The sequence below is a fragment of the Conger conger genome, chromosome 7 (genome assembly GCF_963514075.1).
Source record: "Conger conger chromosome 7, fConCon1.1, whole genome shotgun sequence".
In the NCBI taxonomy this organism is placed as follows: Eukaryota; Metazoa; Chordata; class Actinopteri; order Anguilliformes; family Congridae; genus Conger; species Conger conger.
In genome coordinates, this window is record NC_083766.1 from 5,291,268 (window position 1) to 5,316,468 (window position 25,201).

Consider the following 25,201-nt stretch of genomic DNA (forward strand, 5'->3'; position numbering starts at 1 on the left):
GGTTCTGAATTTCTGTATGTTTACACTAGGACTCGGAACTGTACTGTCCTCTCAGGTCTACTTTTGCACTTGTTCTTGTGATTGATTTGCACTTTGTTGTACGTCGCTCTGGATAACAGCGTCTGCTAAATGCCACGTAATGTAATGTAATGTAACTATTCGATTTTTTGTTTTTTTTGTTGTCTTTGTGTTTTTTGGCGAAATTGTAGGTGGTGCTTTGGGCTATGATAGCACCACTAACTTTTCCCCCGGTGTTACTATAGCACCAGTAGCACCACCCATTCCATTAGAAAGCCACGAGATAAAGATGTATACTCACTTTGTAAATGTATAAAGAGGAAAATGATAACATAATTTTCATGTAAAGTAAGCCATTGTTCAACATGCGAGCTGGAGGTTTGACCAGGCATGTGACTGCTGGTTGGCAAACATTTAAGCGACATTTCCCCCAAAAGACCAATGCCAAATCCATCTATAATCAAGAGTACAAGATGTCCGTTGCTTTCAGGATGAAAGCATTTATGTTTGATATACAGTGCAGTCACTATTACTGTATGATGATTTTGATTGATTTGGGTCTAACTTGGTGCTTGGACACAATGCAAGATGAATATAATATAATATAATATAATATAATATAATATAATATAATATAATATAATATAATATAATATAATAATATGAACTATAGTGGTGAGTTCAGACAGAGAAATCTAATTTGCTTTTTTCAGAAAAATGAAAGAGACAAACAATATTGCACTGTTGCTACACCGTGATCAAATCAGGAATGTCTGTTGGAGGTGGTCTGTGCATATAGGCATCTCATTTTTGTATACGGGAACAGATATGGATCCGGGTCTTTGAGATACTTTCCTTCACACTTTTATCTTCCTATGGAATTTGGCCAAGTGACTATAATTTTGGTTTACAAGTTGAATCACAGAAAGCTACCAGAACACAAAGATGCGCTCTGTGGACCAGCCTGTGTTTATTCTTGGGGACTATAGGGTACCGCCCCAGCGACAAGCATTTGTACCTTCTTAGGCACTTCCTGTACCTTGATTTTTGAGTCCACCTGTGTAGACATATAGCATGACAAATCACTATAGCAACAATGGCTATAGTAATAATTACAGTCACCACACTGCTCACAAATATCCTGTGCTCAGATATTTTTTAATTCCATAATGTCACAATACTCAAGGCTGCACTTCATAGCCATGAACGGTAGAATAGTGAACAAATCAGAATGTTGGTTGTGTTATCCTGTGGCATGTTGCCCATTATTTTACAACATAGCAATGTTTCTCAAAGGAAATACCTCTGAAAAAGCATTCTATCCTTCCCCGTCCGTGCAGATGCAGAACATGAGAACAACCTAACGCTCTAGTGCAAGGGAATGGGGACGGGGCACCAGACGAATCTTAAAGTTACCCACAGGACGCGCGATAACCACTAAAATAATCGAAAAATGTGCTAGAGGAGAGTCTATTTAGACTTAAGCGGCACTCCTGCCCACAGAAGAGTTTCTACAGAATCACTGGAGCAGGGTTCTTCGAATTGACTTAAGATAAGGGCGGCCTATAGCGGCCTGTCGCGTAGTGGTTAAGGAACATGACTGGGACCCCGAAAGGTCACTGGTTCGATCCCCGGTGTCGCCACAATAACATCCGCACAGCTGTTGGGTCTTTGAACAAGGCCTTAACCCTGCATTGCCCCAAGGGAGGATTGTCTCCTGCTTAGTCTAAAATGAACTGTATGTCACTCTGGATTAGAGCGTCTGCCAAATGCCATTATTATACTGTAATGTAATGTGAGATAACCCCAAGTAATTCTCTAAGTCTAACTCTTCACAAACCAGAGGGTGAGAGAGAATATTCGAGAAGACTGATACGGCTGCCCAAATACGGGGCAACGTGCATCAGAGAGAGAACCTGAACATCACACATCAAAACCCTAACCTTGGGCCTAGGGATTCCTGAATGTCTTTAAAAAAATATAAAGAAATCCAGTCTTCCAGGCTACCTCTAATTGGCTCGATGTCTGAAGTGAAATGCAACACTCAAGCACAGAGTGGAGGGACAATGAGCCTTAAATAGAGTGGAGACCGCCTGGCAAAAATTAATTGGTTTGGTAATTAGACTGCACCTGGATACCAATTAAACAAGGCAGCAATCTGGGCCTTTAAAAAAAAAAAAAAAAGGTACGGCATGGAAAATGAGTTGAGAAACCCTGACAATCGACTAGAAGAACAGGTCAGGAGTGAGTGTGCTCTTTCAGTTTTGATTTCAATCCATATTTAGAAGTTTCTCACACTGTGCTCTCATGTTACTTTTGCTGTTTCCTGTTGGTGCTCAAAGTAAAAATCTTCAAAGGGTTTTTGCCTTGACAGTTAAACTTTCTTTTTCAAGGCCTTCACTTCCTAGTGAAGCCCAATATTGTTCAGCATTCTTCACACACGGTATGAAAGGCCTTCGCTTTACACTAGCTGGCTTTGGCCATGTATATTCTGTTTCATTTCTTCAACTTCATGAAGATAATAGAAGGTTGATTTGTTCCACCGGTGAGTTCCAGTGAAAAAGCAACGCTTCGAGCATCACTTATTAATCAGTCAATGTATTCAAACTAGAGGAAACCCATTCTAGTGGATCTACCAAGTATTAAGCCTTTGTTCGATGTTAAGTGGAAGCTAGGATATTGTTTTAAGAAGGCAGCGCCAGTCCAGGCTCAGGGGAGGTGTCTGTGTCTCGCGACGGAGAGGCACACCGAGATGAAAACATGAGGAATCTGACTTGCGCTGAGAGAGCAGCAGAGCTCGGTCTTCCCAGAGCTCCGTCTTCCCAGAGCTGTGCCCGGGGCAGGAGAGGTAACTATCATTCCTGCACCTGCAGGTGTCCATTCTCGCCTGCTGCGTTTTCTCCCACACAGACGATAAGGCGGAGCTCGGGCGAAAGTAGCGTCTGTTTGAGCGGGCAGGTGGTTTGGAGGGCAATGTTTTCTGGTTCAGGCGGACAGAGGACTCTGTTGTGACAGTCTGCTTTACAATATGTGCAGGGAACTATTGTACTGGAGTCTATGCTTTGGAAAATGAAGTGCATCCCGAATTTGATTTGTGGGAAGCTGAGGTGCAGAGAACGATCAGATTTTAACTATAAAAAAAAAAGGGCCCCAGTTGGTAATGCACAAATAAACTTGAGACAGTGCTCAAAAACTAAACTAAATACTGAATATATCGTTAGTCAAAGTAGCAAAGAAATGAAATGTTTCGAGGTATAATAACTCTGAGCCACAAGAACAGCAGACAAGCTTACACAAGCTGATGAGCTCAAGGATTCTGAGCAACAGGATCAATGAGAGAAAATGAGAACGTTTCTGCAGGCGGGCAGGCAATGCTGCCCTCCAGTGACGACTAGGTCATATTACACAACCGCTCTCACTCCTACATCAGATCAGATCACTAGCAGATTTTTGGGCTTTATCTTGGATGCAACATGTGGGTAAACCAAACACAAATGTTATTCAATACATACAATACACAGATATGTATCTGTGTATTGTATGTATTGAATAACATTTGTGTTTGGTTATATATATATATATATATATATATATATATATGGGGGCTCAGGCAGTAAGTCGTCTGGCAGTCGGAGGGTTGCTGCTTCGATCCCCTGCCCGGGCTGTGTCGAAGTGTCCCTGAGCAAGACACCTAACTCCCAAATGCTCCTGACGAGCTGGTTGGTGCCTTGCATGGCAGCCAATCGCCGTCGGTGTGTGAGTGTGTGTATGAATGGGTGAATGAGAAGCATCATTGTAGAGCGCTTTGGATAAAGGTGCTATATAAATGCCAACATTTATTTTACCATTATATATATATGTATATATATATATATATTTTTTTTAATATATTTTTTTAAATGTGTATAAACCTTTCTATATTTTAAATGTATGTTACTGTAGGACAGTTCTCTCACATCTATGCTCTTCTCTTCAGGCACTGTGTGTATATATAAAAAAAAAAAAAGAAATTGCACTTATGATGACGACTATATGTTTAGAACAGCATTCCATGTGTATTTTCCAAGTTATGGATGTGATGCTTTGACTTGTGGTAGAACCTATGCACTTGTAAGTCGCTTTGGATTAAAAGCGTCTGCCAAATGACAAAAATGTTAAAAATGTAAATGTATAAGGTCTTTGTACAATGCCTGTGTCACGTTTCAGGTCTGTCTTGCCATGTTTTATGTTTATTCATGTTGTCTTAATCACGTAGTGTCTTATCATGTATTATGTTAGTCTAGGTTCGTCATGTTGTTTAGTTATGTTTCGTTACGATTTATTTTCTTGTCATGTCTAGTTATGTTTCGTACGATTATATTACCTTGTTATGTTGAGTGGTTATCGTCTTAGTTTCGCTTTGTGTTATGTTTTGATTTATGTTTATTGTTACGTTAACTGGTCGTTGTTTATGCATACACTTTTACATGTTTTTCCGCAAACCTTGCGTTCCGCCTTTTCTCTCTCTCTCTTTCTGTCATTCACTCCCTAATTCTTTCCATTTGTCTATTTACTAAAACTACTAACGCTAGATCAGGAGTGGGTAGAAACTAACAAGACTAATCATGTGTTCATGTTACCTTACGTTTCTCGTGCATGTCATTTACTAATTTACTAATGCTAGGGCAGGATAGGTTTATTACTAACGATTACTAATCTCCTTGTTAAACTTGTCATCCATCGCACCTGTTTTCCATTTCCTTGCTACGCTCTAACTAATTGTCTACACCTGTTTACACCCGCATTTATAGCCCAGTCGCGCAACTGTTCACTGCGAAATTGTCGGCCTCTAGTTTTACTACGCAACTCTTGAGCATTGGGTGCTGTTTGATTACACGTTACGATCCAAGCCTGTTATCGATTGTTTTATGGTTTCGACTCCCGCTTCGCCCACGACTACGCCTCTGCCTGCCGTCCGCCTGTTCATCTGCCCCGCTGACAGCTCTCGTGCAGGGAGGTCCGGTAGCAGGTCTACCGACTACGAGTTTGCCTCTTCCCTCGGCACCGTGCTTTTTGTTTGTTTACTACTTGTTTGGCTGGATCTACGTGTATGGACTTTGCTTGTTTTGACTACGCTCCTGGGATTCCTCCCGAATAAAGCCCTGAGGGGTCTTTATATTACTATTGTTTCTGAGTCGTGCATTTTGGGTCCCACCCCCACGCACCCGTCTTTGAATTTCTATGTTCTGCGGAGCTCCTCCGTAAAAGAGCCCTTGGCCTAAGTTAGGACACTCTGCTTAAACAAAGCTTCGGTTTACACAATGCCACGACGTTTAGTGACTAAAGGAAGTATTCTCTAATACAGTGGCCTACATGAAAACTGTACAGAAACATGTATTTATGAACACACTTGCAGTGCTATGGTGAACCCCGGGAGGTCTGCTCTTATGGTTATTGAGGGAGACCACCACCCTGCATGTCATCACTGTGCTGATCACATTGAACAAGATAACATCCACACCATTGCCTGGGAAATGACAGGTCAATAAGTTTACACACCTATTGTTCCAGAAGAGACTGAATTATGTGAAGTACAAATGTATTTAATGTTAGGCTAATAAAATTGTAAAACAATAATTTACAGACAGTATCTTAATTATTTGTATTCAGATACTGTACTGTACATTGTGAGGTATGAACAATGAGCACGTGTATATGTGAAAATGTAGATTGCAGTTACAGTCCGTCCTGAGAACAAAAACAGATCTTAACAGCTCTTAAATCTTAGAAGATATAACAAAATACATCTTATTACAATTATTTAGTCTGACGGATTTAATAACATTAAACTGTACATTGATTAATTATGGACATCTACACAAACATACATGTTCTGTACATGTGAAAAAAGATACATTGTTCACACTATTCAATGTACCCTATATAATATATGGAATTTTGTGATACAAAGAAAGCAACAATAAAAAAAAAAGAGTGCAATTAAACATTATATGTTACTGTAATGGGACAAAGCTTTAAATATCTATCATAATTATAAATACCTTGTAGTTTTTGCCAGCTCCAGAATTATTAAATGTAAGACTTTTGTTGAATCCCATTAATAAAGCATACTTTTCATGTGTTGGAAAATAAGGCTTATGTCAATAACTGCATTATTGGTTAGTTTACAGTGTTGTTTGCACATATTTATCAAGGGTGGCAATAACTCTGGAGCCCATTGTGTTGTCTCGTGGGTATGATGGGAATTTGGGGAAGCTCATGTCCTGGTACAGTATATATAGTGCCTTGAAAAAGTATTTGCCCCCTGCCTGGTTTCCTTTTATTGCTTATTACCATAGACCGAAGAACAATATGGACCACTGACTGTCCATGGGCTCGTGAAAAGCATTTGGAAACCCAGGAAGTCAAGTTTACGGGTGCCATCATGCGGTGCAGTGTAGAGCCATGGTGTGAAGGAATCTGTCCCTGACTCATCCACAAAATATTTCTGTATCGTCATAGTAACACAAGTTAAAGAACGAGGAAGGGGCAAATACCTTTTCATAGCACTGTATGATCAGGTATTTGTGTGTTTGTCTATGACTGCATACATCTGCGTAGAGGTTTAGGGTTGAATAGGGTTGGGTGTGTGCGTGTATGTGTGTGTGTGTGTGTGTGTCAGACGTGTGAGTCGTGTAATTGTTAGTGTCTGACTCTAGAAACATTGAAGGACTCCTTCACGAATCGGAGAAACACAGTACGGCAGTTAATAATCAACCGCAATCATGCAGACCTTCATACATAGTACAAATACTGTATGGCGAATTTAATATGCTGATGTCTTTAAAATAGAAATCTAGCTCACACATAGTCTGAAACACTTTAAAGTGTCTATTGGCCTACTGTAGGGTGCCAGGTCTCTTTTCCCCCCAGAGTTCACTGCCCCCGTGGCGTACTGTGTCGACTGTGGATGTCATTCAGAACCACGTCCCCGTGAGTCTCCTCCAGAGCTGTGATCTGTCTGTCGTCATACACACCACCTGCAGCCGGTGAAGACATTTTACATAAGGGTATGCCTGCGCTCCAGCCAATTGTGTGGCAGCGACAAAGCGACTTTGACCATGGGATTGAGGTGCTGTCCACCAGGACACAGAACATTACATTACATTACGTTACATTACAGAACCAGCCCTATATACAGGTACGGCCACAGCTGTGATTAATTGTCGTCATTGTAGCTGTGGCCCATTACCTAATCTAATGGTGATGGGCTACATAAGAGAGGCCTGGTTCTCAGGCCAGGGAGACACAACCAGTCAGCAGTCAGCATTGGACACTGACTGGTTGTGAATGTGGAAGACTGGTGGGTTCCTTTGCATTCTTGGTTATGCAAGACTTTTTTTTGCCTGCCTGTCTTCCCCTCCTTGGGAGTGTTTCGTTGACTTTATTTTGTGTTTCAAGACAATATTTTAGCAGTTTTTGTTGTATAAAAGCCGCTCAAGCCAAAACATTTCTTTTGACTTTGTGTTGTCTGTTCACCACGCGATCAGTGGCCAGCCCCCAGCCCTGCATCAAACAGGATACTGGAAACATCTTAAATATCTCAAACATTTAAAAATGCTCATTAAATTCTTTCAAATAACACTCCACACGTGTTATATAATTAATGTTATAAATAAGGCTGAGTAACTGTGTGCTAGATGAGGAGTGGGAGAGTAGACCGCTGGTGCTCACCAATGCCACCGGCTTGGACACTGTCACTGGCCAGGACGGAGCTGCTGGAGGTGTTGCTGTAGTGCAGGGAGCTGGTCGACTGGTTGACTCTGTTGTTTGTCCTGTGGTGGGTAGCGGTTTGACTCCAGTCTGTGAGGCGACACAAGGGGAGGCAGGTTTTGGAAGGGAGAGCCTAAGAGAGCTCACGGAAAAGGTGTACAACATTCATCCATCCATCCATCCATCCATTATCTTAACCCGCTTATCCTGAACAGGGTCGCAGGGGGGCTGGAGCCTATCCCAGCATACATCGGGCGAAAGGCAGGAATACACCCTGGACAGGTCGCCAGTCCATCGCAGGGCACACACACCATTCACTCACACACTCATACCCACGGGCAATTTAGACTCTCCAATCAGCCTAACCTGCATGTCTTTGGACTGTGGGAGGAAACCCACGCAAACACGGGGAGAACATGCAAACTCCACACAGAGAGGCACCGGCCGACCGGGATTCGAACCCAGGACCCCCTTGCTGTGAGGCAGCAGTGCTACCCACTGCAACATCCGTGCCACCGGTGTTTAACCTCTGTCCCGAATGAATGCACAAGCCCGTTCTTATCATTGAATCAGCCACAGAGGCAGCTCTCGCCCTGGGGTGTTGCCCCGGGAAGTGGATGAGGTCAGAGGTCAAACCTGTGTTCTCAGACAGCCGCAATTTCCCGCAGCACAGATAGGCCCTCCACTGTCTGCGCACGTTCTCCTTGATGGCACAGTGGAAGATGAAGATGAAAAAGCCTGTGTGTGAAAGAGAGGCGGCATTTCCCTTTGATTCACTTGGCGTACGATACTTCATGCTAGGATTTCTACTCAAGTCAAACTTCAGAACCGCGCGGAATACCACATTCATGGGAATTTGTGTTAAGGCGGAAGTTCGTAATCAGGTGAGAAAATAACCCTGTCCACCAAACTGCTTGAATCAGTTACATTACATTACATTACTTTACATTAATGGCATTTGGCAGACGCTCTTATCCAGAGCGATGTACAGTTGATTAGACTAAGCCAGAGACAATCCTCCCCTGGAGCAATGCAGGGTTAAGGGCCTTGGCTCAAGGGCCCAACGGCTGTGAGGATCTTATTGCGGCTACACCGGGGATCGAACCACCGACCTTGCCGGGTCCCAGTCGTGTACCTTAACCACTACACTACAGGCCGCCCCTGTTACCGCGGCGGCGAGCGAGCGGACGCAGTGCCGCAGTCTCACCCTGCAGCGAGTTGAAGATGCTGAAGAGGTACATGAAGGCCAGGTTGACGGGGCCCCAGGCGAAGAAGGCGAAGCCCCAGGTGAGCCCCAGGAGGATGGTCAGGCCCACCACACTGCGCACGCTCCGCAGCGTGCTGTGGTGCTGGCTGTTGTGGGGGTTCTGCCGCTTGATACGGAACAGCTGCACGATGACCACCACAAACATGGTCAGATTCACCAGGAAGACCAGGCAGAAGTAGGCCACCACGGCCACATAGAAGGCCACGTCATTCTTCAACCAGCAGCTAAAAAGAAGGGGGTGGAATAACATTGCTAACATTATATTACATTAATGGCATTTAGCAGACGCTCATACGTACAGTTGATTAGACTAAGCAGGAGACAATCCTCCCCTGGAGCAATGCAGGGTTAAGGGCCTTGCTCAAGGGCCCAATGGCTGTGCAGATCTTATTGTGGCAACACCGGGGATCGAACCACCGACCTTGTGGGTCCCAGTCATGTACCTTAACCACTACACTACAGGCCGCCCTATTAAAAAACAGGCATACATCAGCATTATGTACACCATTTAGAAATAAACTACTGGGTTTGTATGTTTATGGATGGCAAACTGTACTCACTCAATCCTGAATTATAATTTTTTTCTTTCCTTTATTTAACCAAAAAAGAAAAACATAACTCAATTCTCATTTACAGTGACTGCTTAAGAAAACAAGATGGTAAGGAACGTCAGGCGTTGTGCAGCCAATTGGACTTCAGGATCAGAGGACCACAGCTTTTTCAATCTGAGCACCAGAATTAACACCCCTCCTCTGTCAAAACCATGCATGGGATTTATAATGAACACAGCGAGCCAGGACATCAGTTTTTCCACCTTGACACCAGAAAACACGTCTTCCCCGTATGACAGTAAGGTGCAATTTGAAGTATAGATAAAGCTGTGAATAATCAATTAAAGTCTTTTGAGTTCCCTACTATTCATGGAGTCAACGAGTTCTGCTGGACCAGAGATCCTCCAAGACAAATCATTAATCCCTCTATGCATGCCTTTAAGAGGCTCCTGATATTTCTGTATGTTTTACTTCTGCCTCAGGGAGCAGTGGTCTTTCCAGCAATCACTTCCTTTGTCCATAGGTATTGATACTCTCTCTATATTTTCCCCAGAAAACATTTGACATGACAGCGGCATTTGACAATTAGGTTATGAATGACAGATCTGACTTACAAATCATCTGTGGTGCCATCAGGAAATCGTCCATAGGAGACCAGGCCGTAGTTATTGCCAGAATCAATTGCAATGACAATGATGACGACAACAAGAGGTACGCCTGAAATATGCCGCCAAGGAAAAAAATAAATTATATATACAAAACATGCACATAAATGACGCGTAGAACTGCAGTTAGAAACACATTCAGTGAGTCATAGATAAAATGGGTTTGAATTTACCAAGCGAAAATGCATACCAGGGCTAACCCTAACCCTAACCCTTTCCTTGGGATTAAGTTGCCAGATACAACAGCTCAATTTATGTAAACAAGAAATCTGGGGATCAATGGGTGACTCACCCCAGCCGACGAGGGAGAACTTTAGCATGTATCTGGAAACGTAGGTGTTGAAGACCTTCACGAGAGCCAGGTACATGTGGATGGCCTCTATGCACATCCAGGTGAAGGACACCAGCAGGAAGTAATGCAGGAAGAAGGCGGTGGAGATGCACAGGCCGTTAGCCTGCGGATACAACGCTAGCCACGAGTCCAGCAGGAAGGTCAGGTTCAGCAGCAGCAGGGCTGTGCACAGCTGGATCAGGATCTTAGACGGGATGTCCTTCCGCAATTTCCTATGCAATAAAATAATATTCGATTTTACTTTTAAAAGAGGAGTAATATAAGCAGTGTTAAGAGTCGAATGAACGTGGAGCGTGTGACCGTGTAAATACAGAGCAGGATCAGAGCCTAGATTCATGGACAGAGATGTTTGAACTGAATTCATGATTCTCTGATTCTCATCTGATTTCTCGGTATACTTCTGGCTATATGTGTTACTATTATTTCGCATTATTAGTAAGACATTGAACTATCTTGTTTCCCTGAGGGTACCCGTTGGAAAACGTCAAAGGTGGCATAACTTACCCGAAGGCAATATAGGTGAGCAGGGTGATGGAAAGGAAGATGGCAGAGATCCCACAGCCAATGTTGGTGATGAAAGTAAGGATGGTTGCCTGTAGACGGTTTGTTATGCCTCCTCCTGAAAGGTCCTGCAATGGTAAAGTTGCCAATTACTCACAAATCACTCAACATGGATTATTCAAATTGCTATGCTTGAGTTAAATTTACCAAAAGGATCGCAAAGCTGGTCAGGTGGTTGCAGCTGCAGTTTGTCTCTTCGTTTGTTGAGTTTTCAACAAAACAACCGGTTGAGTTCCAACCTCCTAATCCATCTACCAAAAATAATCAAAACCAATCAAAACCAAAGACATGAAATAAGACAACTCGTACAATATAAAGTCTTGAATCTGCTCCAACTTGTGAAATCTATAGTTATGTCGATTTCTTTCTTCTGAGAATCTGGCAAAAAAAAGAAAGAAGTAAAACCAACCATTTAAACTGAAGTCCCAGAAAACGCAGGAGGGTTCAAAGTTTTCCTGTGGGAACAGAGAGAAATTTGGTCGGTTTTCATGATGCAAAACTGCAAGCAGTGATTAATAACACATTTAGGTCACACACATTTAAAAATGAGCTTCTTCAGGCAAAACATTAAAGTAAAAAATAAAACAAGCAGCAGGTTTTCCTGTCTGATCTGTCTGTGTACCGACCTGTTTTGTTTTCAACCATCGCCTTTTGGATTTCCCTTCTGTACACGTTAGACCCACAGTTCTTGGTCTCTGTTTCAATTACCGGTTTGTGCTTTCGGATTTCGCTTCTGTTTACCTGCTTGTTTGGACTGCCTTACTGTTATTAACCTTCTGCCTGTGACCTCAACTATGTTTCGATTTTCCTCGTTGTATCTGTTTGCCTGGCTACCGAACCCCGGTGTGGATTACAACCGGACAAACGGTCTTGTCTTTAACACACCTGTTTGTCTGCTATGGACCTTCGCCTGTTTCGCCTGCACCAAAGTTAATAAAGACTTTGATTCTAACTTCTGTGGTCTCGCTATTAGGTTCGTTGCTCTGAAGCCTGACAGATTTCATGTATTGCACTGCTGCCACGCGATTGGCTGATTAGATAATCACAAGAATATGTGGGTGTTCCTAATAAAGTGCTCAGTGAGTGTATATTGTGGGAATGCAGAAAGCAGCACCCTGACGTGTGTGTTTTTGGAGGAGGCATCTGAGTGATTGTTAGGGACTAGCGAAGTCCCCATGCACTCAGGAGCAAGAATGTGTTGCTAGCCTATGCAAGGCAATGGGCATTACATTGTAAAACATATAGTTATTTATTTGAGGTAAAAGAGGCAATAACTTAATCTTATGGAAAAGCAGCTGAGATATTGGGATATCCCCCAACAATTAAAGAGACAAGGGAAAGAAACTGTAAAAAAAAAAAGGAATTAATCTCGACGTCTCTTAGACTAATTGCACTTACAGGGACAGGTTCATTGTTCCTCAGGGTGATGAATACATTGTTTGTTAAGTTACTAATTGACAGGTTTGCCACGCTTGTTCCTAGAATACCACTGTTCAGTCTGCGTCCATTAAGGTTTCTGTCCTGGAGAGAAAGAAAGATTTAAAAAGTTTAATATTTTCAAATATGTCAATATTAATCTTTTCCGTTTACCTAAAATAAAAAATGAATTCAGGGAAGATATTTTATGGTTATCAAACAGTAACTTCTAGACTTCTTCAGACTTCAGAGTTGGCTACTCATTCTAAAGGTGTCATAGTGTCCTGTACATATTTACACTAGCAGTCTCTTCTAACACAGTGGGATAGAAGAATTACAAGTTGGATCAGGCTTTAACTAGTTAACTACCTATAAGCAATGAAAGCCTGAAGATGCTATGACAATCTGGGGCAGTGGATAAGTAACTATTACATAATAATAAAAGTGACTGTAAATGGGTTGCAAATAGAAATAACCAGCAATCATCACTGAGGAATGTATTGCTCATCCACCAAATATATATATTCGAAGTGGCATGGACTGCCTTACCACCCCACCTCCCTCCTAAACTCAACCCAGAGTAAATTGTACTGAAGAAGAGGGATTAAGAGCTGAAAAATAGCAAAATACACACAGGTCGGGATTCAAACCCACAACATTTTTGTTTTGAGGCAATAGTGTTATCCATTAGTGAACATCTAACTGAACCTTTTGCTGCTGTAGCCTATCCACTGAAGAGTTTTGACAAGTTGAGTGTTCAGAGAAGGTTATTTGCCTTACTGTCACCTTCCGGCCACATGATTTGCTGAGTACATACTTGCATTAACCCGCTGGTGTACAGGTCTACCTAATAGACTGCTCAGTGAGTGTAATTTCACAATACAAATTTCTCTATAAAAAAATATATAAAAATCACATTAAACAATTGGAGGAAATATGCAATGAGAGTAAAACATTTATTAGCCATCAGGACAGGTCCCTCTTGATGTCATAAATGATCTGGACCCAATCAGCTCAAAGTATGGTAATACATTGAACTCCACCCATTTAATTCCCAAATAGGAATATATGGAAATGTTTAGACTGAAATAAGTTGATATTGTAGTGCGTTAGTGCATTATTCTAATTTCGCTGATACTTAATACAAACAACAATAGCCCCATAGGATGTAGTCTGAATACATTCACGGATTAACCTTTACAGTCACTTTTACATTACATTAATGGCATGTGGCAGACGCTCTTATCCAGAGTGACATACAGTTGTTTAGACTAAGCAGGACACAATCCTCCCCTGGAGAAATGCAGATCTTATTGTGTCTACACTGGGATTAGAACCACCGACCTTGCGTGTCCCAGTCATTTACCTCAACCACTATGCTACAGGCCGCCCCACTTTAAACATAAAATGCCATTTTCACCAGCAAGAAGCCAAGGAAAGAACAGCGAGAAGAGGAACTAAGATGCAACCTGGAACACTGTGCTCCTCTGGTAGAAGTTGAACTGGACTCTGGAGACCTGCAGCTGCTGCTGGGGAGTCAGTCCGGTAGTCAGGTCCGGGGGCAGTGTAATTGAGCCCTGCTGGGCGCTGGACGTCCGGGCTCTGAAAGCCCGGTTGACCTTCATGACAACGAGAAACACATCGTGACACACCAACGCACGCGCGAAACATGTCAGCACACGCAGTTCACTCATCAAACTAAACGCATCACATATGTCATACTGTTCCCAAATGAACCAAACACGTCAGCGCATGCTGTTCGCTATGCAAAACGAACCGTGCGTCAAACAAGTCGGCACATACTGTTCACCAAACAAACCTACAAGTGCATCAACGTGTCAGCACATACTGGCAATGCGTTTTGCATTGCTTCGTGAGGACTACGTTTTATGGTGATTACATTGATTAGCAAGTAATGGAGCATCAGGAAACTAGAACTCAGTCACAGCAAAGCCTGACCCATACATTAGCAAACTCTGGAAAATAATGGGGTACAGTAACTTCTATAAACACACAGGAGCAAAAATCCTATTGGATTTGCGCATGTTATTTGGAAATTGTACCTGGGGTCGGTGTGTTTGGACTCTGAGATTCGGGGAAGGGTTTTGTCATGGCTTTAAGGCATGATCATACCTGTACATTGGAGGGGTCTGTGATGGAAAAGGTTGTCTCCTGAAAGTTGGTACCATCAACTTTCTTCACGGCCAATGCAACTGAATCAGACAAGATGGTCTCTGTATCTCCTTCCACAACCAGCTTCAGTCCAACTGTATCCACCAATCCTATTATCCTGACAGGGAGAAGTAAGTGGCGATAATGTATATGTCTGTCTTTTGTCAAGGAAATGTATAGCACAGTCAGTGGATGGCAGCTGGATGGACCCCACAATAGATGAGTGCTTTATGTATACCCATACCATCACTGATATATTTCTAAGGCTGAATTATGAATATCAGTGATTGGTATTGGTATACATAATGTTAAGATTTGCATATGTGGTTGGACATTTTTATTTTGTCATTTTCTCCAAAAGCTATTTTATCAGAACAATGTTTCCATTTTAACATAGTTCTGAACATTCTCTGTTCTCGTAGTACTCTCGAGTTACATTATATGAAACGCTCTATTATATATATTTAGCACATTTGTGGCACATTAAAATAACCAGTACACATTGTTTTCACGTGGGTGACAGGTCACGGTCTCTGGCTATAGGCGAGCAGGGACCTCGTCAGGGACAGACACTGTCGGACGCCGAAGACCCACCTTCTGGAGGACGAGGCCAGGGTGTCAGCGGAGGCGTTGAGCAGGTTGCTGACGATGGTGACCGAGCTTTGCCCGAGGGCCAGGCTGACATTGGGCCCTGAGAGCAGCTCCTCCAGCTGGGAGACGAGCCGATCCACCTGGGAGGAGTTGAGGGCGGAGACGTTCCGCGTCAGATCCACCAGCTGCTCCGCCTGCGACTCCGCGTTTGCGGTCGTCACGGGAACCGTTGGTTGGGTCGCGTTCGTTGAGGGCACTGTCGCGTTGTTTGGATGAGGCGCCACCGTGGTGTTGACGTTGTTGAACGCAGTGGTGTTAGACTCTGCGTTTGCGGTTGTCACGGGAACCATAACTTGGGTTGTGTTTGTGGCGATGTTCGTCGAAGGCACTGTTGCATTGTTTCGATGAGGCACCATGGTGGTGTTGACTTTGATGAACACAGGGGTGGTAGACTCAGCGTTTGCGGTCGTCACGGGAACTGTAACTTGGGTTGTGTTTGTGGTGATGTTCGCTGAAGGCACTGTTGCATTGGTTCGATGAGGCACCACGGTGGTGTTGACAGGGGTAGTAGAACTCCATGGAGCCCTTGTTGTGTTCAGGACAGGCTCTGTTATGTTTGTTAGAGTTCTGGTACTGTTCATTGGTGGGCCAGATGTTGCATTGTCTTGTATTGTGGTGTTTGGCTGTGAGGTGGTTGGGAGTAGAATGAACGGGGGGTCTGGCATGCACACTTCAGTGAGGGGCACACCCAGAGTTTCACCACTTTTGCTAAAGGAAAGACATAAACATCTTGGTTATATACTTTAAAAATATATATTTTTTCACACATATTGAAATTTAAAAAATAAATAAAAAATAACGCATGCTGATTATATACAGCTATAAAAGGGCAAGGAATGTCTACATAAAACATTCTGCATTTTACTATTTTACAACAAGATCCTGTACACACCCAAAAATAATATATCTTAATGACATAATTTCAAAAAAAATATTGACCATACCCCTGCATAAACAATTACTGGCTATGACATAAAAATACACGCGACTACATCAAATCTGTACTTAAAATGGTGGAGTGGACGGGGACCTCTGTCATGGGTGAAGGCGGGCAGTGCAGCACTGACCAGTGGAAGCTCATGATGCTGTCATTCTGACAGATCTGAGAGTATCCAAGATGGCCGCTGATCCAGGTGAAATTGGCGATATTATCGGCAGATCCTGCGGGCCAGCCGCATATTGCTGACAGGAAAAGAAAGGAAACAGCGTTAGCATGTGAAAGAGCTAACTGGGGAGAGAGTCGCTGTTTCTGCACACCTATCACTGAAACATACGCGTAGCGACCACTTTATTAGGTGGACCTGAACACCAGCTTGTTGACGCAGCAATTATTGTGTGCTTACCTACTCGTGTGAGGGAGCCATTGTAGAAGATGCCTGACTTTTGCTCAATCAGAGACACGAGGGTGGCTCTTAGGGTACAGATGTTCATAGCTTTGGTCAGTGTCAGAACCACAGTACAGTTGTTAATCCTGGTGATCATGTGGAGAAAGGGGGCGGGGGGAAGCATACAGAACAAAAAAAAATATTTGGGAGAGGAGGGACAGAGAGGAGGGATGAGAGAGAGTTAAGAATAACACCTACAGTCATATTTATACATTGATATAATCCCTCATTGTTTCTCTCATAAAGAATTATAAAAAATAATCAACATTAGAGAAGCTGTTCATTATATTTTAATGACAGGTGGAAGAAACTTACTGTGCCCCCATGCCAAAGCATTCCTAGGGAAAGAAAAAAACACAAGCTTTACCACATATGCCTTCAGCCAGCACTGCGACATAGTTTGACTGTTGACATTTTAAATAAAAATACCTGATAGACTTGTGAAATTACGGGAACCTCAGAGCAGGGATTGCTGAAGAAAGAGGATTGATGATGATGATTAACAACAGTGCATCATAGAATTCATTCATTCATGTCTCACTTGTCTTGGGTTGGCTTGATTGTATATTCTGTCATTGGCGTGGGGGTAGTTTTGTTAGTGATGCTGCATGCATTTCTCCGATGTTTGTTTAATTATAGATATATACACTCAGTGACCACTTTATTATGTAGACCTGTACACCAGCTTGTTAATGCAAATATTGAATCAGCCAATCATGTGGCAACAACTTAATGCATACACACATGCAGCCATGGTCAAGAGGTTCAGTTGTTTTTCAAACCAAATTTCAGACTGGGGAAGAAATGTGATCAAAGTGACTTTGATTGTGGAATAATTGTTGGTGCCAGACAGGGTGGTTTGAGTATCTCAGGAACTACTGATCTCCTGGGATTTTCACGCACAACAGTCTCTAGAGTTTGCAGAGAATGGGGCAAAAAAATGTTAAATAATTAATCCAGTGAGAAACATACTCTGAGCTGTTGTTGCAGGTCTGTGGGGTTGACCCCAGCTTGTAGATCTGGGAAATCGGAAAGGGTAAACAAAATGAATTCCTCTCTTTAAAAAGCACATGCATGCACGCACACATGCATATGCAAATGCATTCACACACACACACACACACACACACACAGACAAAGCAAATGTGCACAGTCACTCATACACACAAGCTCAAACCTTGTGTGATTATTAATTTGGGGGTTCAGGCCTGGTGATTTCCCTGTTCTTTTCACCCTCCTGCTACTCTGTAAAGCATCTTTGTTAAAGTCTTCTGTAAAACTTTCTACACAAATAAAATGTAATTGAACTGAATCGAAACCTAGTTAGTGTAAAAAAAAAAAAGTGCTGCAATTCTTGTGAACTTTGCTGTTATAATCTTATAAAATGTTTCAGCACATACATGTAGCAATTGAGAATTAAATTGGTCCCTCTTGGCATTGGACTATGAATATAATATATCATTACATCAGATCCAATATTAATTGGGAAATTACTTGATAAAATGTATCAAGTAATTAGTAGCACAGCATGGAAACTTACCAAGGATGTAATGTCCGAAAATACAATGCTAGGATCAGTGACCCCTAGAGTCAGGGTATAGTATGCAGCTGCGAAAAAAGGTGTTGGTGAGAAACGGAATGGGACACTGTTTTTTGGCACCTGGGATATTTACTTTTACATTTTAGTCATTTGGCAGACGCTTTTTATCAAAAGCAACTTACATAGGTGCATAGGTTCTTCCACAAGTTAAAGCAACACATCCAAAACTAGTAAAATACACATGAAGTGCTGTTCTAAACATACAGTCATCATAAGTGCAATTTTTTTTTTTTTTTTTTTTTTTTTTTTGGGGGTTAGACAAGAGGGATAGGGATATCGGAAAGGGGGTGGGGGCAGGGGGGGTGGAATCAGGAGGTAGGACTAAGGTACAGTTTAGTTTGAAAAGGTGTGTTTTTAGTCTGCGTTGAAATAGGGGGAGGGATTCTGCTGTCCTGACAGCGGTAGGCAAGTCATTCCACCGCTGAGGAACCAGAACGATTATCGCTGAACTGCTCACCTGTTTCATTGCAGAAAGCAGTGCAGTCACAGCCATGCTTCACCTTCTCTGAAACCCAGACAAGCAGCACGCATTTTCACTAAATACCCAGTCCTTGAATGGCCGACATGGCCTAACTGACGGAGCAGCTGTTGTCAGTAAGCATGGTCGAATCTATGTGATTGCTAAGGTAGCAATAGTCAGTAATCGTAGATGAGTCTATGTGATTGCTAAGGTAGCTATAGTCAGTAATCGTAGATGAGTCTATGTGAGTGCTAAGGTAGCAATAGTCAGTAATCGTAGATGAGTCTATGTGATTGCTAAGGTAGCTATAGTCAGTAATCGTAGATGAGTCTATGTGATTGCTAAGGTAGCTATAGTCAGTAATCGTAGATGAGTCTATGTGAGTGCTAAGGTGCAGTAGCTATAGTCATTAATTATGGCTGAATCTGTGGTTGCTAATGTAGTTGAGGTCAGTAATCATAGATTTGTTTTTTGTGGTTGCGAAGATAGCTTTGGTTGGTAATCAGAAATAGTTAATTTAGCTGTGATATGAACTCACTGTTGCTTGCAGAGCAGTTCCGATCCACTGGGGAGAGAGGATCCACAGGAACAACCACTGTTTCTGCATAATTTTTACTGAAATGTACACACACACACACACACACACATTGCATATCCATCATAAATGTTGATCATAAAAACAGGCTAATTCATTACCTCAATCTTTTGGGTCAGAGTATTTAATTTTTTTTAAATTCTAGTGCTGTATCTTAGATGGAAACTTTTAAGGATTTCAGACTTCCATTGGGCCCTACCATGTGACAGGTTGCTCAGCGTGGCAGGCATCAGAAAGTGGGAGGGTGGAATTGCATTTCTCAAAGCCACCACCAGGAGGCAGTGTTTCTCCATTGGTGCACAGCCCCTTGCCTGTATTGAACCAAATAATCCAGTGACTTCAGGCAACATCGTGATGACATTGTGATCATTCTAATGCAAATAGTTAATATTAACCCCTCCATAATTACAGCATTCTCAAAGTAAAGCAATGTACACAGCATAAAATATTTCGCTATTACATTTAAGCAGATATTCTTACACGGAGCAACTTACAAAAGTGCACAAATGAATAATAACTCATAACATTAAACAAGTAAGCAAGCACATTCCCAAAGGAATGAAACTGAATATAATAAGCAGTGTCAAACTGACAAAATCCCACTGAGGGCTGCCCATGTCTGTCTCTGCCCTCCCACTTCATTCGCCCGCACTCACCCACTCTCTCCACCCTCCCCACCAGGTGGGCATTGATGGATGTCTCCTTGTTGTCCTCTAGGGCCCAGTGCAGCACGCACACATCTATGAGCCGGCTTAGCTGCAGTAGCACGGTGCAGTTAGTCTTTTCAGGGCTGCAGTCGGGACGGGAGCGTTAGAGATGGAAGCTGCTCAAGTGACCCAACATGCTCAATATGCAGAAATACTGACCTTTGTTTATCTCTGTCATCACACGTGACTTCAATCCCCTGAAAAGGAAAAGGGTGAAACTGTGATTGGCACGTATACACATACAGCACACACGCACTCACACACGCAGACACAGACACACACACAAGCATGCATGCACACACACACACACGCACACATACCTAGTCTGAGAAATAAACGTGGAATAAAAGTGGAGACCCGAAAGGTACAATAATGTTCTACTTGTATACTACTAAGAATCTTTTACAAGCAAAAAATGTATAAATGAATTACATGTTGCTGGCTAGCGGTGCATTTTTATGTACCTAAAGTACAGAGTAGCACCCCAGTGACAAGCATTTGTACTGTACCTTCATAGACACTTTTTTTTGAGTGTATGCATGTCATTAAATAATCACTCTGCTAGTCATTGAACACTCACTTCACTAAGACATGACAAACTTTAATAATAATATTGGAGATGAGGGGTTGCTTTGACTATGTCGTTCAAAGGCATAATGTGAAGAAATATATGAGTACATTGTCTGTTACAGAGAGAATGGTCCTTACCTGAAACAGGGAAACAAAAGTTCCATTTTCATTCTTGCACGTTCCTTCTTCCCTACAGAACAGAAATATTTCTACAATGGAACATCATCACTGGGTATTACAGTTTTTCATTTAAGTGATTACTCCCTGCAGTATAGCATTTTAAGTGTTATCTGGTTAAATCTGTTTTGGTTGCACTTGCAATCCAGTCTCACTAAATGCTGGTGATTGTGATCTCATAATGGTCATCCATGGCAACGCTAGATTATATTATATTACATTACATTACAAGGCATTTAGCAGACGCTCTTATCCAGAGCGATGTACAATGAAGTGCAGATCAATCACAGGAACAAGTGTGAAGAGGACTCTAGAGGACAGTACGGTTCCGAGTCCAAGCGTGACCATACAGATACAATTGGAACCCTTGAAGAATACATCAAATTAAACTAGCATACCACAGCTGGCAGCTAGAAAGAGTACAACAATACAATATCTAATACAATACAATACAACAATATCTATAAATAACTATATATAAGTGCCATTATAATCTATGGCATATATAAGGATAATCGTGGTGGTGAGGTAGGTGATCACATTCAGTTGGTCTACCTGTTGCTTGGGGATGCTCCCACAGTGGACTGTACACAAGCAGAAATATTGAATACGCTTTGAAGCTGAAAGAGATCAACAGTACAATGTCACGTCTCATTGTTGATTACTCAGGTGCAATTTGAGTCGATCAGAACTAATCCCAACATCGACAGTGAAAGAGGCCTCAAACCGACCTGAAAAACAGGAGTCACGTGAACATGCTTACCGAGTTCTTGATGTCTTGAGGTCTTGACTCATTGTTCTCGCCCTTTCTTGAGTGCACGTCCAGCACCATCCAGTAGAAGGCAGCTGCAACCCAAACACACAGAGGGGCAGGAACCCCACCGCAAGTGTCACTGCTAGTTTCAGAGACGCAAGTATTGCACTTATTGCCCGTCACCTTCATTGTTAAAATAGCAAACAACGAATGCGGCAATTTAGAGAGTAGGTCTTTAAATGTGGTGAGGTCATGGTAATTATGGGCGTATTGCTCATTTGTTACTGTACACCTGAAAGCATTTGCATTTTGACCAACCCAAACCTGAAATCTTAAGTCCTGTTGTAGTTTTAATGACGTAATGCGTCGACATAGGCAACTACACAACATGCGTTCGCCCTCCGAACGCAACGCAGTTGGCATTAAAGGGAATGGAAGATGACCTTCTGATTGGGGGTGACATGGCTTTGGCAGTAAGAGCAGTCGTCTGGCAGTCGGAGGGTTGCCGGTTTGATCCCCCGTCCCAGGCTGTGTCGAAGTGTCCCTGAGCAAGACACCTAACCCCTAAATGCTCCTGACAAGCTGGTTGGTGCCTTGCATGGCAGCCAATCGCCGTTGGTGTGTGAGTGTGCGTATGAATGGGTGAATGAGAAGCATTAATTGCACAGCGCTTTGGATAAAGGCCAACCATTTACCATTTGATTGGTTTATTGCATGTTACACCCAAGACACACCTATTAATTAATTAAGCCATTAAGTCCAGCTCTTTTGAACCGCCCTTGAACTATCCGCTGTGAAACTACACACGTGCATTAGACATGTCATTTGGCAGATGCTTTGATCCAAACCTACATACAGTTGATTAGACTAAGCAGGAGACAATCCTCCCCTGGAGCAATGCAGGGTTACGGGCCTTGCTGAAGGGCTCAACGGCTGCGCGGATCTTATTGTGGCTACACCGGGGATCGAACCACTGCCCTTGCGAGTCCCAGTCATGTACCTTAACCACTACGCTACAGGCTGCTCCAGGTGATGTGTTAAAAGGGCTTGCATGCTAGATTCAGAGTGCTTAGTCTATGACAACTCTGAATGCTTGCTTACATATGACTTCAACCTCACTATGTTCCATCATTTAGCACAAAACAATGTATACAGTAAGTAACCTGGGTTTCAAAATGTAATGTAATGGTGACTGCTCTTGCTCAAAATGGCTGCCATGTCGCATGCTGGTGGCTGATACACATTTGGTGGTGGCTGACATGAGTAAAATGCTAAGTTTTGTGAAATCCATGTAAGGGGCTATGGGAATGAATTGCTTTATCCTCTGTGTCCATCTATAACCATGAGTATTAACCTGAAAAAATGATTTGGCCGGATCAAGCCCACCCACATTTTGTCAGTGATTTCAATAGATTCCTTGATGAAAGCATAACAGTATGTGGGGCAACAGCTGTATCTCCGTGCCGTTTGATTATTTCCTAAATTAATTTTTCACTAGATCAGATGAGGCAATAAGATGAAATGAGTCAGCTCACATTTGTTGGCACATAAATCTGAGAAACTGCAACGAAGCATCAGGGAGCCTGAAACACAGAAGGAGAAAAAAGGGTAAAAATTAGGATAAAAAACTTCACTTGTTGAAATAATAGGCTTTACACCTGGCTGGTATTTCACTAGCTTTGCTGGTCTCTTTGTGAGTTTACAGATAATTATTGGTGATTTTTTTATAATGCTGTAATACAATGGAACTCAAAGTATTGAAGTAATGCAATTAAAATGGCAATCTACGATTCCCTCAGTTTTGGTGGATTTAGCGGCCTCCTGTGGTGACTGGTGGTCATAACAGGGCTATTCTACACTTCAGTTCCCTTAGTTCCCGACAAAATGAAGACAGGGCGGCATGGTTTGCCGGCAGCGGTTTCCTTTTTTGGTCACTTTACTACTTTTACTTTCCGTTCATTGTCCATCTGTTTGTCTGCAGTCTGACAAATCTCGGACAGGGCTATATCAAGCTACTTTCATTGGACAGGGTCATTGTGTTCACCAACACTGGAGAACACAGGATACTGTTGCTACACTGCCAATCGCTGAACATGCTCCCAGCAGTCCAAATGAGTGCAGATCAGCAATCCTGATCCTAAACCAGGAGAGACCTTTTGCGGTACTAACCGGGTGTGTTGTTGGCGGAGGTAGTCATGGGCACTGTGACAATTGGAACTGTAGATGCTAAAATAAAATAAAATAAAACAAGACATTTATTAGCATTACATTTCATTTGTTAAAATGTATTCGCTGTGGCCATTGGGTCAATAAATTGTACAAAGCATGTACATTTCTGTGGCTTACTCTTTGTCATAGATTCCTTTGACGTGACCGGAAGTGATATGCTGGATGTGGCTGGAGATGGGGGGAATGCAGTTGAATGCGGTGTGGAAGATGTGGGTTGAGTAGACGCTGTGAACGTGGTCGGAGATTCTGGTTGAGTGGATGTGATGACTGTGGTTGGAGACTGTGCGGAAGATGCGGGTTGAGTGGATGTGGTGGGGACTGTGGTTGGAGACTGTGTGGAAGATGCGGGTTGAGTGGATGTGGGGACCGTGGTTGGAGACTGTGTGGAAGATGCGGGTTGAGTGGATGCGATGACTATGGCTGGAGGTTGTGTGGAGGATGTGGGTTGAGTGGATGTGATGACTGTGGTTGGATTTGTGGACAATGTGGGTTGAGTAGATGTGATGTCTGTGGTTGGAGACTGTGTGGAAGATGTGGGTTGAGTGGATGTGGGGACTGTGGTTGGAGACTGTGTGGAAGATGTGGGTTGAGTGGATGTGATGTCTGTGGTTGGAGACTGTGTGGAAGATGTGGGTTGAGTGGATGTGGGGACTGTGGTTGGAGACTGTGTGGAAGATGTGGGTTGAGTGGATGTGATGACTGTGGTTGCAGGTTGTGTGGAAGATGTGGGTTGAGTGGATGCGATGACTATGGCTGGAGGTTGTGTGGAGGATGTGGGTTGAGTGGATGTGATGACTGTGGTTGCAGGTTGTGTGGAGGATGTGGGTTGAGTGGATGTGATGACTGTGGTTGGATTTGTGGACAATGTGGGTTGGGTGGATGTGATGTCTGTGGTTGGAGACTGTGTGGAAGATGCGGGTTGAGTGGATGTGATGACTGTGGTTGGATTTGTGGACAATGTGGGTTGAGTAGATGTGATGTCTGTGGTTGGAGACTGTGTGGAAGATGCGGGTTGAGTGGATGTGATGACTGTGGTTGGATTTGTGGACAATGTGGGTTGAGTAGATGTGATGTCTGTGGTTGGAGACTGTGTGGAAGATGCGGGTTGAGTGGATGCGATGACTGTGGTTGGAGACTGTGTGGAAGATGCGGGTTGAGTGGATGCGATGACTATGGCTGGAGGTTGTGTGGAGGATGTGGGTTGAGTGGATGTGATGACTGTGGTTGGATTTGTGGACAATGTGGGTTGAGTAGATGTGATGTCTGTGGTTGGAGACTGTGTGGAAGATGCGGGTTGAGTGGATGTCATGACTGTGGTT

At 42.9% G+C, this 25,201-nt stretch overlaps 1 protein-coding gene across 1 annotated transcript; it reads right to left on the reverse strand.

Moving 5' to 3' along the window:
• Positions 1 to 5,579: 5,579 nt before the first annotated feature.
• On the reverse strand, positions 5,580 to 25,191 carry LOC133132490 (mucin-2-like). The gene is made up of 30 exons (XM_061247946.1): positions 24,000 to 25,191; positions 23,823 to 23,879; positions 23,189 to 23,236; positions 21,663 to 21,745; positions 21,455 to 21,519; positions 20,861 to 20,912; positions 20,312 to 20,349; positions 20,102 to 20,235; positions 19,645 to 19,756; positions 19,389 to 19,465; positions 18,848 to 18,895; positions 18,331 to 18,398; positions 17,763 to 17,809; positions 17,220 to 17,262; positions 17,106 to 17,128; positions 16,749 to 16,876; positions 16,473 to 16,587; positions 15,349 to 16,113; positions 14,716 to 14,872; positions 14,052 to 14,201; positions 12,565 to 12,687; positions 11,576 to 11,621; positions 11,314 to 11,417; positions 11,110 to 11,234; positions 10,546 to 10,817; positions 10,203 to 10,305; positions 8,978 to 9,261; positions 8,407 to 8,508; positions 7,732 to 7,860; positions 5,580 to 7,037 (listed from the first exon to the last, which is right to left on the reverse strand). The coding sequence occupies exons 1-30, from the start codon at positions 25,189 to 25,191 to the stop codon at positions 6,934 to 6,936; spliced, it is 4,794 nt and encodes a 1,597-aa protein (XP_061103930.1). The 3' UTR covers positions 5,580 to 6,933.
• Between the last annotated feature and the right edge of the window lie 10 nt (positions 25,192 to 25,201).

Excerpts from the sequence above, each read along its gene's own strand:
- LOC133132490 (XM_061247946.1), bottom strand. The coding sequence starts at position 25,191 with ATGACATCCACTCAACCCGCATCTTCCACACAGTCTCCAACCACAGAC. Across the intron at positions 11,622-12,564 it reads GGAACAATGAACCTGTCCCT|GAAAACTTTGAACCCTCCTG; the intron begins GTAAGTGCAATT and ends CTGTTCCCACAG. Across the intron at positions 11,235-11,313 it reads CCAGCTTTGCGATCCTTTTG|GACCTTTCAGGAGGAGGCAT; the intron begins GTAAATTTAACT and ends TTACCATTGCAG.